The sequence below is a fragment of the Drosophila mojavensis genome, unplaced genomic scaffold (assembly GCF_018153725.1).
Source record: "Drosophila mojavensis isolate 15081-1352.22 unplaced genomic scaffold, ASM1815372v1 contig_19, whole genome shotgun sequence".
In the NCBI taxonomy this organism is placed as follows: Eukaryota; Metazoa; Arthropoda; class Insecta; order Diptera; family Drosophilidae; genus Drosophila; species Drosophila mojavensis.
Genome location: NW_025318726.1, coordinates 4,997,377 through 5,013,054, shown reverse-complemented (window position 1 = coordinate 5,013,054; position 15,678 = coordinate 4,997,377). Strand labels below are relative to the sequence as shown.

Here is a 15,678-nt window from a genome sequence, read left to right as displayed (position 1 = left end):
GTAATCATTCAAGGCAATATGTTTAAAGCTGTGTCAACACTGGCGAAAAACGCTTGCTCAGGCGCTGCTATCGATAGTTATTTTGGCGCGTAAAAGTAGTACCCGCAAAAACATAGAATATTAAATTTCTTAAACCCTGAGTATAGTATAAGCTTTTTGACGTGTTCTGCTTTTTGTAATATTTAATGTAATGTTTTAAAATAATCTCTTAAAATAATTTCAAGTGTCAAACAAGTTATCGATGTCGACAGACACAACAACTCTATTCGGTACTGCAAAAATGTGTACAATCTCCATGCTTTACCATGGCCACTAACCATGCCATGGCTTAGCCTAAAATTAACTAACAACGTAAATTAGAGCTATGATTTACTTTTATTGATAAACTAAATTAATTTGTTGTATTTGTATTCAAAAACAAAACCGTTATTATATCAGAATAAGTTGGAGTTCAATGTAATTGTACAGATTTCAATAAAATCAGTGTTGTTAAACGATCTAAAATGAAGATTGTTTTGTATACAAAAAGAGCCAAGAGGAAAAAGAAGCAGTATCTGAAATTGAACAGCAATTAATTAAATTGAACTTCATAAAAAGTAAAACAAAAAAATACTGTCTTTAAAATGAGCACTCGCCTCTGTGCCTATAAAGACTGCCACAATTTCTATCATCGCCAGGACAGCAGTGGCTGCAGCGAGGTGACGCTCTTCGCATTCCCCAAGGATCCAAAGCGCGCCGAACAATGGCGTATACTTGGCCAGGTGCATCCCAAAATTGGACCCATGCAACTATATATGTGCTCCAAACATTTCGATGCCAAATATTTGTCATTGACTAGGAATCGTCGCATTTTGCTGGGTGAAGCACTGCCTTTCCCATACGAAGATCCCAATAAAACGGATACAAAGGAAATGGCTGCGACGTCTTCAACTGAACAGCAGAGCTACTACATCAACTCGACGGGCAACAAAATTCAGTTGGCTGAAGACAATCCCAAGGACATTTCATCTTCCTCTCAGCAAAGTTTCTACATAAATATGGACGACGATGATTTAAGCATTGATAAAGTTATCATGGTGGAGTCCACGACGACGCAAGTCGTCGACCCACAAGCTGATATGTTTGAGAAGAGTAAGGCTTGGAGTGCAGTTTTACTAGTACTTATGCATAACTAATGTCATTCTCTAAATGCAGTCGAGGTCAACATCATCCCGTCTACTCAAAAGCGCCCTCGCCTTACGACGCCACAGGAGGAGGAGGACGACGAGAAAGCGCCGCTGCCCACTGATGAACAACTGATAGACCCATCGGAGGTGTCCATCTTCAAGTTTAAGGGCGAGCAGTACGTGCAAATGTCGCGGGAATACTACCTGCAGGAGAAACGCCAATTGATGGAACAGCTGAACAGCTACAAGAGCACGTTGGCCAGCATTAGGAAACAATTGATGTCATTAAAGGAACTATGAAACGATGCAAATGTTATTTATTTCTTTAAGTTTAATCACTCAGCTCACAGATGTGCTCCACATCGCTGTCCACATCGGGACAGTCGCTTAACTCATCTCTATCTTCTTCCTCATTCTCATCCTCCCCCTGGATCTGTACGCCCTGCTCGAACCGCTTCCGCTCGAGCAACTCGGCCCAGACTAAGGGTGTCTCACACAAAGGACAGTTGCCTACGATGGGTAAATACTGGCCAGGCTGGTCGTCCAGCAAGTAGCTGGCCAGGCACAGCATGTGGCAGCTCAAGCAACAGCTGGCATTCAGACAACTGAAGCGGGAGCGCTCCGGGTGCTCTATGCGCTGCATGCATAGATGACACTCGGACGACCAGGAAGCTGTAGCCGCAGCGGCAGCTGCAGTTCGCTTCACAGCCAAGGCCCGCTGCGACGTCGTTATGGCCACCTTGCCGCTTACGATTCGCATGTGTCGTGGCAGGGGCAACTGGAACTCTCGCTCGTAGTCCGTCTCCAGCCAGCGAACAGTGAGTGGCAGGCGATGCCAGGGACCTACTCCCAGCATTCGATTCACTATGCGAAAATTGTAATCGAAATGCGTCTCGCGTGGCAGCTTGCGCCTTAGGTCGTCAAAGATCTTAAGTCGCGTCGACAACGTTGGCTGCTGCCACGCCCACTCGAACTGCAGTGCGACGATCTTGTTCGGGAATCCATGCACAATCATCACCATTTGCCAGGGTCCCTTCTTGCTGGTCTTCTTGGCGCCGCCAAAGCTGGAGCCGCGATTATGCTGCCTAATGCGTCGCTTCGGGTTGACCGTGAAGCCCACATAGCATTTGCCGCGATGCCTCACGTCCACACTCTGACTGCACAGCAAATAGACGCCATAGAAGTGGCCCTTCTGGGCCAGAGCTTCCCTGTCGCCTGCAAGTGTCAAACGTAGAATTAGCATTGGAATTTGAGTGCGACTAGGCTAAAGAGAGCGACAGGAATAATGCGCCAAATGGAATGGATTATGTTAATTAGTTTGTTGTCTGTTTGTCCCTTAGACCCCGACGCTTCACGAGGCTAACAATTCTTTCTTATGTCTAATTTATTGTATTTATTTATCTCTCGTTTATAGCCATTAGCTAATTTAACTCTAATTTCATTGCTCCGCTGCTAGCCAGTCCATTGATTTGTTGTTGCTGTTGCTGCTGCTGCTGTTGTTGCTGCTGGTGCTGTTGTTGCTGTTGCTGTTGCTGTTGCTGTTGAGGCAGCTGATGTGTCGCAGACAACACCTGAGTTTGCGTGGGCGCTGGCTCCCTTGCCGTCAGCGGCTGCTGCTGTGACTGCGAGGCAGAGCTGCTGCCGTTCTGCAACGTCGCCTGCTGCAACGGATTGGCGGCCTCAGCGGCGGCAACAGACGCCGCTTCACTTGGCGCCAAGATGCCGCCATTGGTCTGTGGCTGCTGTTGCTGCTGCTGCAGTTGCTGTTGCTGTTGTGTGGCTGCAGCAACTGCTGCCGCGTTCTCCTGCACCGAGTTAATCAGCTTGATGCGCTTGCGCGTGTAATGCTGCCACTGCAGTATGGCCTGGTCGTCGATAAACTTGCAACATTGATTGTTAACGATCTCGCGACGAAAATGTTCGTATTGCAGAAGATCAAGAAAGTATAGGCACATCGGATACATCAGATACTTGGCATATTCGGGCTCCTTCCAGTACTGTAGGTACTTGAGGTAGTTGATAAAGCAGGGATCCTTAAAGTAGCCACGCTGTGCGAGAACTGCAAATAGAATGGAATGTGTTGAAGATACAAATCTATGGATATACATATATAAGAGTTAGTTTAGTTCCCAATAGTATTAATCATGTGCTCCATGTCATTTCTTATTGCTTCAACTTATATCAATAATATGCTTCGCTTTATTTCTTTACCGAGAGATCAAGTTCAGATCATATACTCCTTAAAATTATCTAACTTAAGTAAAAAACTACTATTTTATGTTATTCTAATAGCATTTATATTTTCTATTCTTGCTTATATAATATATATGTGCTCTCTTTGACTTACAGTTGAGATAATTGGGATTGGACAGGCACTGCACGAATTCCAGCTCGATTTGCCAGCGACGTTTTTGTTGATCCTCCGATTCTATGGCCGCTAAACAGTTATACAAAATCAATTATTAACAGTAATCGTCTGCATTCAACTAAAATACTGTAAGTGTTTAGTTATTCTCTTATGGCTTGCGTTATTTTGTATTAAAGCGAAAGGAAAAGCGTATGAGGAGGAATATAGAATAAATAAAAAAGTGAATTGCAAATGTTTTTGTATTTTAATGTTTTCTTTGTTGGCTTTACTTACTCTTACCCTTTCCGTACATTTTGGCCATTTTTTTAGCGGTTGTGGAAAGGGTTTCGTTGTTTTTGCGTTTTTTCAGTTTGTTTATGCTAATTCTTCAGGTGTTGTGGTTCGTTGTTGTTTTGAAACGTTTGTGTTATTTATTTCTCGTGTGCTTTAAAAATTGTACATTACACAAAAAATAAACTACACATACAAATGTACACAGATTCGTTTGTGTGTGTGTGTGTGCGTGAGGTAGGCTAAAAAGGATCTATAACAAAGCGCATACAAAATAGAATGAAATTGAACAGCACTTATAAACGCAAATCGATCATAAAATTCTCTGTCGCTCCCTTATTATGTTGGGTAGTAATATTCGTTTTGTGGTAAGCAAATTAACTAAAAATAATTGTTATTTTCAACTACAAACCGTAAGTGTTCATGACAGCGTGACCGAATCTGAAAAACGAAAAAATACTGATTTTTAACAAATAAATATACCAAAAACGTGTCCAATGGGTACAAGAAATATCAGTTGATGAGAAGTACACCCTGTTGTCGCAAAATATTTCTTAATTTATTTTCATTTGCATTATTCATTGCGAAACTAAGCCGAATATTAAATTTATAAATATTAATTTAAAAAAAAAAAATATTAACACCCCAAATTTAGGCGCAAAAAATTGTTTGCCGTCAAATTTAAATTCATTGATTTAGTATGTATGCTATATGAAAATTTCTTTTAGTGGGTTTAGGTCAAAAACGATACTAAAATAATATTTTTCAACGGTTAAAATTATAAAAATCGTATAAATATATATCTTTTTAAATGTTCGTATTAATACTTACTCTTTCGTTTAAAACGCAATGCTTCTCTTTCGGCATTTTAGTTGCTCAGAATGTTGTTTAATCTTATTCTCTCTTGCCATCACTCTCACTCACTCGCTCGCTCGCTCTCCGTGTTTAATCAATTTCGTTATGCCATTCATTCGTATTCTGGCATTTGGAGCATACGGACGTCGTGGTCGGTTCCGTGAACGCTCGTTGTTTGTTTCGGCAAGTAATATCGTTTTACAAAATAGCTCAACAAATATAAAATATATACATATACCTACATACATATGTGTGCATTGCTTAAGATTATCAAGAAATCATAATAAAGAAAATCGAAAGAGAAGTCAGCTACAAAAGCAAATAAGAAATGTGAGTAGATTTCAAGAAATCACAAATGCGTGTGCCGACACACATGTATATCAATTTATTACATACAAACGTACATGTTTGTGCGTCCGTGCGTGCGTGCGTGAAGGTGTGTGTGTATGCGAGAGGTGCAAAATAAAATTCACAAACGGTAAAATAAATGAATAAAATTGTGTACACAAAGTGAGCTGTGAAATTGCGGCGCAAAAACAAAGCCCGCAAATTAAACGAAGAGGAAGTGTAAAAAAAAAAATAAAATTTATTAATTCAAACCTACATCTAGGAAAGTGCGTCGTTTTTATTTTGATATCGATAGAAAAATAAAAATACATTAGAAGTGCGCCTCATTTGTCTTACAGACAAATATACCTGCTAATGTTTTCATACATATGCATTATTGTGCATGCATGTGTTTGCCTGTGTGTGCGTGTGCGTGTGCAAAGTGCAACATAAACAAACGAAAATGTTTTTCAAGAATGCAAAAAGGTAAATACATGATATTTCTGTCTGTGTATACATACAAACCGACTCGAAAAATTACTACGCAGCAGAAATTTATGCGATATTGTTGTTGTTGTTGTTTCATATCTATCATATCTTCTGTTTCGTCTTTGTCGCCGCTGCTACCGCCAACGTCCTCTCGATTTGTGAATGAGGAACGCAGCGGCGTTCTCTAGTGTGCGTGTGATTGAATGTGTGTTTGTGAGCAGAGTAGCAAAACAAAAACCTCGCTTCGACTGTTCTCTCTCATGTTTTCAACACTGTTCTATTATGCTCTCCATGCGCACTCTTGTTCACTGAGTTGTGTGTGAGTGTTAGTACAGTAGAAAAAGCAAAAGTGTGAAGAACCGCAATAACAATAACAACAGCAGCAGCAGCAAAAACAAATATAAATTCGAATGTGTCAACATAAAGAACAAGACAATTGCACAGAAAATAATACTGTAATAAAGTAAAATCGTATGTAAGTAGTAGTAGTAAGATTTTTAGTACTAGTAGTTGTATCAGCAGTACTAGTAGTAGTTGTATCAGCAGTATTAGTAGTAGTGGGAGAGAGTCGGCTGAGGTATTTGCTAATTAAAACGCGTAACAGTAATTGGCATACCACTGTGTACTCGTTCTCGTTCGCATATCATTGCTGTGCGTTTAGCCATATCATTTGTATTTGTTTTTTTCTCGCTCTTTTCTTATTCAATCACGTGTGTGTGTGTGTACATACATGTACATACATGACTGTATATTAAAAACACCATCAAAATGCCGTTGTATTAATCATAATATATTTTTGATGGCGGCTGCGTAAGGAATGTTGCCGAAAAATTGAACATGCGTATTTTCTCGTCGAGCTTCTATGTATTTGTTTGTATGTATGTGTTCCTTTTTTGTGTTTGTGCGTTCGCTTTCTGTGTAATTTATTTATTTTTAAATCAAGTTTGCCATTGTATGTGTGTGTGAGTGAGTGACAAAAATAAGTTGCCGCAAAAACAAAATTGCTGAAAAACAACAGAGACCAGCCAAGTTTTGTGTACAGCGAAACCGGAAATTGTTTATGCGACGTTGGCAGCGACGTCAACGCCGAGTCGATCGGTAGTTTTTCATGACGTACGTATGGCGGTCTCACTAATACACCCATGTACATACATATATCAAATACATATAAGGTGGCAAATCTTTTGGAAATTTTTTGGCGCATAATTTGGCCACACTAATTAGCAGTACGAAGAGGAACAATAACAACAACAACAAAAAAAGAATTTAAAAAAAATTGGTTTGACCACATGTCTAAACGGCGCGCGTGTGCAAGCACAAACAACAATAACAAGCAGAAGAAGAAGAGAAAGGAGAGCGAAATGAGGTGATGACCATGTGTGGTATATATGTGTGTGCATGTACGTACATATATGTGCTTGTGTGTGTGTTAGTTGAGCGAGACAAACTGGCAGGTGTCATTGACCCTTTAAAGCACATTTTTTCACTGTCGTTATTGTCGCTGCTGTTATTTGCAGTCTTCTTTCTCCGCTGCGTTTCTTATTATTGTCATTGTTACTTATGCTGCATACAGCGGCTGCTTGGCCTTGAACTTAGACGTGTTTCTAAAGCATATATTTGAGATCCAAGCTTTTTTCCATGCTATTGTTCGAGAGGCGCGCGCGAACACCGAAAATGGTATCTATTACGCAATTTGCGTTGTTGCTTTACTATGCCATACTATATATGAATATACATATATACATATGTATAAATGCATATGTACGTGCGTGAGTAAAACTTGTCAATAATATATCTATTACTATATATGTACACATATATTGACGTCAGACTTTAGGGCTAGCTGTGGGTCAGAGCTGTGTGGTCCTCAGAATTGTCAGAATCATAACATTTTTTACACATGACTTCATATGTCCAATTATCAACAAAAAATAAACTAAACAAAAACAAAAAATAAAGAGAGAATGAATAGAATAGAAAGAACATATGCGGGATGTACATACATACATACGTACATAGAAATGTATATGTCTAATTCTTGAGCTTTTGAATGTAGAAACAAGATTAAAGAAAGGGCTATCTTTATTGCATGGCATAAATAAACAAGTAAGAGTGCTCTATGCGCAACTGCTCGACTGCTCGACTTATCTACTAGAAGATGCAGCGGACGTAGTGCCGACTGCGCGTGGACTGTAGTAGGACCTATACTTAGGGAAGTTCATTGATGATTAGTTTAGCTTTTAGATGGACTTCAAATTGTATAAAGAAAAAATTGCATAATTTTCTCAATTTAAATGGAAAATCCACAATTTATTGATGGAGAAATAATTCAGCTTTATCTTTTTAAAATTGTTTTGTTATGGCTGCATTCTGCTTGTTAAGAATGGCAGGCACTGGCTATTCAAAAAATGAAGTGATCACAAGGGCACCTTTGACATTTCACCTGCGACTTCAGCATCCGAATAGAGTTGTGCTGTCAAAATAACGTAACTTACTTCCAGCAAGTGCTGCCAGCTATTAAAAAACCACATTGTGAAAACCATAATTGTGATTACAATTGTTTTCGTGTACCTCGCACGCACACACAAATTTCATGTTTATGCGTAGGCGGTCACATAATCTTCGATGGGTGTGTGTGATTGTTTATGTGTTTTTATAGTGGAGTGCTTACATATTTTCTCGGACCTTAGACTCTTGATAAGCTGCTAGCTAGCGCTGAAGTCGAAGTGTGCGATCCGCATGAATCATTTGCAAGAACTGCGCCAGCCAATTAAACACAATAATAAAGAACTCTATACATCTGCTTATAAAATAATCAGAAAATGTAATTTTTGTTATTTAATTGTGAATTTTTTGTTATTCGAAGTTGACTGCAATTATCCAAGGTGCTGTTACAATCACTTCACGAAGTAATATCATCTAGTAGAGAGTTTCTACAATTGTCTGAGTCTGCACCAGTGTTGCCGAAACTTTTTCAGCAAAAGTAGCAAAACCGAAGGCTGAAAGTAGCTAGAAGTAGCCAACTTTCTTCTAAAATAGCTGAAAAAGTAGCAAAAAAGAAAACAGTGCTGTTTTTTTCATAAAAAGTCAACTTTATTAATTTAATTCTGATAATATCTCATCTATGACCACCAGCTCGTCATTTTCACCTTTGTCGCTTTTATAATTTGCCTTTTTAAGGTAGTTGGGTGGAACGCTATACTCATAGAAACATTTGCCATATCGGCGTAATCCATATGTTTTGTGGACATACAATCTTAATGAAACTTTCAAAACGTGATCATATGGCTAAAATGTGTGTACATTCCAAAGCACAAGTCTCTAGTACTTGAAATGCGTTTTTTACAAAATGATGGCGTCCATGGGTCAGGGTATAAAAACTGATAAGAAATGAATTTTGCATAGCATATTAGAAAGCTTACCTATTATTCAGTTGTAGTATTAATTCTACACAAAGCTCAGTACATTTAAATCATTTACATTTAAAAATTATCGAAGCGAATTTTGTTATAAGTTCGCTTGCATTTTAGCTAAATTTAATATTTGAAAATAGCTAGATTTGTAGCTAATAGCTGTTTGAAAATTTTTGTAGCAATCGGCCTTAAAAAGTAGCCAGATCTAGCTACAAAATAGCTGATTCGGCAACACTGGTCTGCACCCTTATATTATCTCCGAGTGTGTGTGTTTGCATGCGTTTTCGGCATTCTGCTTTGCCCGTCGTTTGTTTTCCTTGTTTTTGAAGATTCCGTTTTGTATCGACGTTCGTTTGTATATGTGTGTACATATGTATGTATATATATTCTTTTTTAACGTCTCTTATAAAGCAGCCGGTGTGCGTACGCTAAAACGTGCCTGTGTGTATGTATGCCTGAGAGAGTCTGCTTGCATTTGTGTTGGTGCAATAAAAAACACACGTGGTTGCATTTCTATTATAGTGCTCAGAGTAGAGAGACAGAGACAGACAAACAGACAGAGAGAGAGAGAGAGAGAGAGCTCGTTCTCAGCTTGCTGGACTCGGTCAATTTTTGTTGCTTGCAGTATGTGTGAATGAAAATGTTGTGTGTGTGTGTGTGTGTGTGTAAGTGTGTGCGAATTTATATGCGTATGTGTGGCACACGAAGCGCTGCCGGCATAGGATAGGCGGCTATTTAACGGTGGCGCTGGCGTTTGCTGCTATATATAGTAATTTTTATAAACATTAGGGATAATCCCGATGGCCGGACTCCCCAGTAAGTATGCGTGGGCATTTAGTGTTGCATATATGTAAATATGTATGTATGTATATCGCTTAAAATTACGATTTGCTGACGGCATTGACGTTAGTAAATAAGTTTTTGACAAATTTGTTTAGCCTTTTAATTTCTGCCCTACTCGGAGCTGCATCACCCAGTTATTCGGCTACTTATGCTCGCTCTTCACAACGACCTTTGAGTGACCTAATTTATTGGTTTTGTATTATACTATGTTTGCAAAACAAATTATTTTATGACTAACTATTCTTTTTTTTTTATAAATCAAATCAGATAAAGCGACAATGTTCGTATTATTAAAATATATTCATGTTATATTATATTATATATTACTTATTGTATTATTAAAATATATTCATGTTATATTATATTATATATTACTCATGAATAGCCGAAATATTTTTAATTCAATTTATATAAATTGTTCGATTTTGCATGCTAAAATTACCGAATACATAATTTCGTTCTTTAAATGTGGACTGAACTCATTCGGGTATCTTCGTTTCATCTCGATCACTCGATGGGCGCTTGCATTGCATTACGTTTTCAACACAAACTCTATGCTTTCCGTTGTTACTCATGGCTGTTAATGCTTTGAAATGCACTGATGTACACATGTGTAACTGTAACTGTAAATGTAACGGCGTACGCTACTAGTAAACGATAATCACTATTATATTTTATATATATAATTATGTATATTATTATGTAGCAATGGAGCCTTAAAGGCTTTTTATTTACATACATACATTTTATTTTTTAATATATGTATATAACAATCCTCCTGAACAAGATATATACATCAATATAATATATTTCGGTCTCAGCAACCACCTCGTATGAAGTATTATAGAGGCATACAAAATTGAGTCCAAAAGGAAAAGAGAAGCTCAAAATACAAAAGCAAATTGAAATCTCATTAACAATATTACAGCACATATGATATCAGAGATTCCCTCTACATATTTCCTAATGATTGCATTCGAAATTTGCAGTTTCGTCCTGCGCGCTAATTTGTCATGTGAGGCAGAATTAATCTATCTACTAATTACATACATATGTAGATATGAATATATGTACTTAAATAGTCATAGATAAACTTTTGAAAATAGGCAGAGCCATTCACGCACACTTATGCCAACAGCATGTTGAGTAACTCTCAGCAACAACTTATCTTATGATTTATTTCTTAGCTGTACTCGTAAATTTAGCGATTAGTGGACGTCCGTCCCGCTGCTGTCGTCCGCGCTGTTGTCTTTTCTTGTGTTTGTCTGGCTTGGCTTGCTTCCTCTTCCTCTTCTTCCTCTTGCTCTTTCTCTTCCATTTACTCGTCTCCGTTTTATTTTTGCGCGCTTCACGCGCCAGCTCGAACTCAATATATTTTGTGGCTGCTCCTTTTAGCTGACGTTGACGCAGTCGCCGTCGCCGTCGCTCCACACCCTCCCCAAACAATAAGCGCTCAGCATAAAATCGAATAGAAAGACGGGCAGAGCAATGGGCTGCTGCGTCGCTGTCACTCCTGTGTGTGTGTTGTGTGTTGAGTGCCTGCTTGCTTGAGTGTGTCTGACTGTCGCTTTTTGTTTGGGAATTGCAACATTGTTGCCCACGAAGTTTATTTTTAGCCCGCAATTCCATGCTGCTCCGACGACGTTGACATCTTGGCGAGTGCAGTTTGTTATTGCTTTTGTTTTGTTTCCATTTTTTGTAATGTAATTAATTTTTGCCATGTTTTCAGCTTCCTCCCACCCTCTTTCGTGCTTTCTATCTGTCGTAGCCATCCTCTCTTTCCTTCTCTCTCTCGCTATCTCTGGCTCGTCTCTTTTTCTCTGTGGTTGTGCAAAATTTATGTTTGATTATCGTGCATAGGCGATGGCTTTAACATTGTAATGGCTTTTTAATTAGGCGGCTTCTTTTGATGTAGATATGTATGTATGTACATATGTCTAGACCCGTTAGCCCCTTCCCACCAAAAGCTGTCTTCAGTGTATGCTTCTCATTAGACATTTTCGCAATGGTCTGTTACATTTAGGTGCCAAACAAATACAGAAACAGGCGCCGCGTTACAAAATACTACTTCTATAACTACACACACACATGTTCGCATATGCACATGCACACAAAAAGTTTACTACTTAAAACTGCTTTCGTATCTCTTATTACAACCACCACTACCAACACCACCTGATGGCGAATGCATCGTTTATCCTGCTCTCACTCTTTAGCTTTAGGCCTTTTTACTATACTACGCTTTGCTAGTATTTTTTGGTAGTCACTGTACCACATTTTTACAACAGAGCGCCCCAGACAGGGGCCAACGACACCATTTTGCGCGCGCTCTCAACCTCTCTGTCTCTCTTTCACTCACACACACACAGACAGGCACCGAACAGACACAGCCACAGACACAAGCACAGACTCATGCAAGTCAGGGGACAGGCGTGCGCCTTCATTCATAAGCGGTGCGACGACGGCGCCGCCACTCACTGCAAAATTTGGCGGCTTGCATGTGAAACATTTTCGCTTATTTGTGTGTCTGTACTGTCACTCGTTTGGTTGTTGCTGCTGCTTTTATTTTTATTTATTTATTTATTATTTTTGTTGGTGCGCTGCTGTTGAATACCTAGCTTCCGCCCCTTATAGCAATACTCACACATACACACAGAAAATCATTAAATTCAGTTTTGTGCACATGCGCATTCCCTCTGCTGCTCATTTTGTGAGAGGCCTCGCTCTCTTTCTCTCTCTCTCTCTGTCTGTTTTGGCCGCCGCCTAAATGTGGTTGGGCTCGGATTTTTGTTGTCCTCCTGTTGTCTACATGTTTTTATACGCATTGCGTTTTACATGTCTATCCTTACGAACGCAGACGCCGACGCTGACGTCGACCCGGCGTTTCTTGCTCTCGGGCATTCCGTCTGGTGCCTCGTCTGTGTGTTTTTATGCATGCGCCTTCTCGTTCGCACTTGCTGTATTTTGCTATTAGATTTTACTTTGTTTTCATATACATTCGCCGTTTCACACATTACGCTTTGCATCATTTTCGGGGTCAACGTCATCTTGAGGGTTGCTCTTGCTGCTGCTTTTGTTGCCACCAACGCCGTCAATCGTTTTCGTAGTTGTTTGCGTTTGTTGTTGTTGGTTTTGTGCACGTCTCGTATTTTTGCAGTCCCTCGCAAATACTACGTTTATGTGGCAACCGTTATCATGATGTCATATCGCGTTGCATTCTAGAATAAAACCATTGCGTTTTTTGGTCTTGAATACCAATAGCTCAGGCGTCGCGTAAACACGAGGTGTGTCGTGTCACGTTTTCATGCATTTTATCCTGACATATGAAAAAAATGCAGAAATAGGAAAGTGTAATTAATAAATTATAATCGAAATCGAAACGAAGTCCATTATTTTAAATACGCCAAAGTGCAATGAAATAGTTAGATATGGATTACTTATTTAGATGTACTCAGGCAGGATTCGTGTATCATTCTACCATCTCTGTATTTGGTGCTGTTGCTGCAAAATTTTGTATTCTGGTGCCACTCGAACGGTGCTCCCGTTTCGATACGCCTGTCCATTCCCCCTCCGCAAGTGTTACTGACTGCGTGTTTCTGCGCCCGTGACGGTTTTTTTTTTTTTTCGTTTTTATACCCTGAACCCATTTTCAATGGGAAATCGGTATAATGGTTTTGTGAAAAAGTATGTAACGGTCAGAAGGAATCATCGCATATATATATATATATATATATATATATATATATATATATTCATAGTATACCATATACATATATTCTTGATCAGCACGACGAGCTGAGTCGAAATAGCCCGTCCGTCCGTCCATATGTACAAGCCGATATCAGAAGATTTAAGAGCTAGAGAGCGGAAATTTGGCATGCATACTCGTGTGTACCATACGCAGTACAATAATTTTTTTATTTTTTCGATAACTCATACGATAACTTTTTTATCAAGAATAATCGAAAAATTGATTTTGTTTTTCAGCCTAATTTTAACAATTTTAGACCTAGAGATTTACTGTGTATATACAGCTGATCGATACGAAGATATTGTAATTTACAGATTTTGGATACCACGCCCCCTTCGCCCCCAAATTTGTAAATTTGCATTTCAAGTACTAGGGACTTGTGCTTTGGAACGTACACACATTATTACCATATGATTACGCTCTGAAAGTTTCATTAAGATTGTATGTCTACAAAAGAAATTATTTAACAAATAAATGCTTATGTATGCATGTGTGCATAAAAGAAGTGCAGAATGATTCGAATATCAGCTTAGAGGGTTCAGGGTATCTGCTAGTCGAGCAGTTTCAACTCGAGCCTTCTTACTTGTTAGATATTGGCCGAAATAAATTTGTAGACGAAGTGTGCTAAAATAAAACTGGTATTTTAAAACATTGCTCGCCGTCTGCGGTTGGGGGGCCAATTGAATGCCATATTTGACACAAAAGCAAAAAGCTATTAAGTTTATTTACTTGCAGCAAATGTAAAGTTGTCTTTAAATTATGCCCCATCTCTCGCTCCCTCTTCTGCCTCTTAACTCTCTTGCGTGCTGCACAGAACACCTCATGTGGTTTTTAATCGAATTTTGAGTTGTTTTGTTTTCATTTCTTACTTCACATTTCTTATTGTTTTTATACCCTGAACCCATTAAAAATGGGAAATCAGGGTATAATGGTTTTGTTGAAATGTATGTAACAAGCAGAAGGAGGCGGGGCAGACCCCACAAAGTATACATATTCTTGATCAGGGCGACGAGCTGAGTCGATTTAGCCCTGTCCGTCTGTCTGTCTGTCCGTCCGTCTGTCCGTATGTTTGAACGCGTCGATTTCAGAAGATATAAGAGCTAGAGAATTGAATTTTTTTTTTTAAATGACCGTATATACAGCGCAGATGTCGAGTTTGCTTTTAAAATTCGATAAATCATCCCGTTATATTTTTATCGAATAAAAACATTCAAGTTCAAGTCAGATGCCAGTATAGCTAATTGTGAATGATTTTTAATTTTTTTAAATTTGTCAAATATTCAAAAGAATATGTAGATCATATGCTGAAAGTTTCATTAAATTCCGTTAAGTCAATCGACGTTATGATAAAATGTTTGGCCAATTAACAGACGCACGTCCAGCAGCTACAATAGTTTCGTATACGTGTGCACCCATACATTCAAACTTCTTCTAGCATATTCTTAGAATCACATCAGCTGTTAGTTTGGTTTAGTTTTGCTAGATGGCGCTACAGCAGTGAATCTATTTCAGTTTTGCCAGCCCAGCTTGCAAAAGTGAGGTGGTGTGGTGAGTAGGGCGTGACGCTCCATCGAGAAGTCTCGGGTTTGAATCCAGAGCGGCGCAACTGATGTTAATTTTTTTAATTGTTTCAAAATATTTTTATATTTTTGTGAGTTTTGTATTTGATTTATATTTTTAAATACATCGATATTGAGTGCATCGAGCACTCTCGACTAGAGTTTTCTTACTTGTTTCTCTCTCTCTTTTCGTGTCGGTGTGTGATGTTCTGTCTGCGTGACGTAAAGGCCGGATCGGTCATAACTTAAGCTGCTCCATTCATTTCTGAGCGTATTTGCGTAGCAAAGGCGTGGTTTTTAATTGCCTAGTTTTTATACTAATTCATGAACTGAAATGCGTATATTGTATTTGTTCATTACCTGCCTTACTGTCTGTCCATCTGTCCATAGTAAATTATAAATATACACTGCAGATATTTCTCTAATGCTATGTTTTGTACGCCTTTAGAGCTTAATATAAATATATTTCAAAAATGCAACATATTTTTTAAATTGAAATAACTATTTTATATACGACTTGGACTTAATCCTTCAATTTATATGTTAAATGATTTTTTTTTTTTTTTTTTTTTTTATGCTGAAAATTTAATTGAAATAAGTTGAGTAACAGAAATGTTAAGAAACCTAAGGATTCGCC

At 38.6% G+C, this 15,678-nt stretch overlaps 3 protein-coding genes and 1 long non-coding RNA gene across 8 annotated transcripts in view; 2 read left to right on the top strand and 2 right to left on the bottom strand.

Annotated features, from left to right (window-relative positions):
• The first annotated feature begins 236 nt into the window (after positions 1 to 236).
• Positions 237 to 1,471, top strand: LOC6572041. Its single transcript, XM_001998159.4, has 2 exons — positions 237 to 1,131; positions 1,195 to 1,471. Exons 1-2 carry the CDS (start codon positions 624 to 626, stop codon positions 1,464 to 1,466), a joined length of 780 nt encoding a protein of 259 aa, XP_001998195.1. The 5' UTR covers positions 237 to 623; the 3' UTR covers positions 1,467 to 1,471.
• On the bottom strand, positions 1,452 to 4,651 carry LOC6572042 (structure-specific endonuclease subunit SLX1 homolog). Its single transcript, XM_001998160.4, has 3 exons — positions 4,636 to 4,651; positions 4,217 to 4,245; positions 1,452 to 2,381 (listed from the first exon to the last, which is right to left on the bottom strand). The coding sequence occupies exons 2-3, from the start codon at positions 4,227 to 4,229 to the stop codon at positions 1,498 to 1,500; spliced, it is 897 nt and encodes a 298-aa protein (XP_001998196.2). The 5' UTR covers positions 4,230 to 4,245; positions 4,636 to 4,651; the 3' UTR covers positions 1,452 to 1,497.
• On the bottom strand, positions 2,536 to 4,245 carry LOC6572043 (mediator of RNA polymerase II transcription subunit 31). Of its 3 annotated transcripts, none has more exons than XM_032733860.2 (3): positions 3,808 to 4,245; positions 3,514 to 3,603; positions 2,536 to 3,225 (listed from the first exon to the last, which is right to left on the bottom strand). In XM_032733860.2, the coding sequence occupies exons 1-3, from the start codon at positions 3,833 to 3,835 to the stop codon at positions 2,588 to 2,590; spliced, it is 756 nt and encodes a 251-aa protein (XP_032589751.1). In that variant the 5' UTR covers positions 3,836 to 4,245; the 3' UTR covers positions 2,536 to 2,587. The 3 variants fall into 3 exon arrangements, with proteins under 3 accessions (XP_032589751.1, XP_032589755.1, XP_032589756.1); XM_032733864.2 differs by having other exon boundaries at positions 3,814 to 4,245; XM_032733865.2 differs by having other exon boundaries at positions 4,217 to 4,244.
• A 106-nt stretch (positions 4,652 to 4,757) lies between the features above and the next one.
• LOC26528023 overlaps positions 4,758 to 15,678 on the top strand; it is a 38,132-nt gene continuing 27,211 nt past the window's right edge. The window contains exon 1 of one of the 3 annotated variants that reach the window (XR_006356754.1): positions 4,758 to 4,989. This is a non-coding gene — a long non-coding RNA (uncharacterized LOC26528023). Of the gene's footprint in view, positions 4,990 to 5,430; positions 5,473 to 5,851; positions 5,951 to 15,678 lie in introns of those variants that run through there. The other 2 variants (XR_001449495.3, XR_006356753.1) reach the window with 2 other exon arrangements.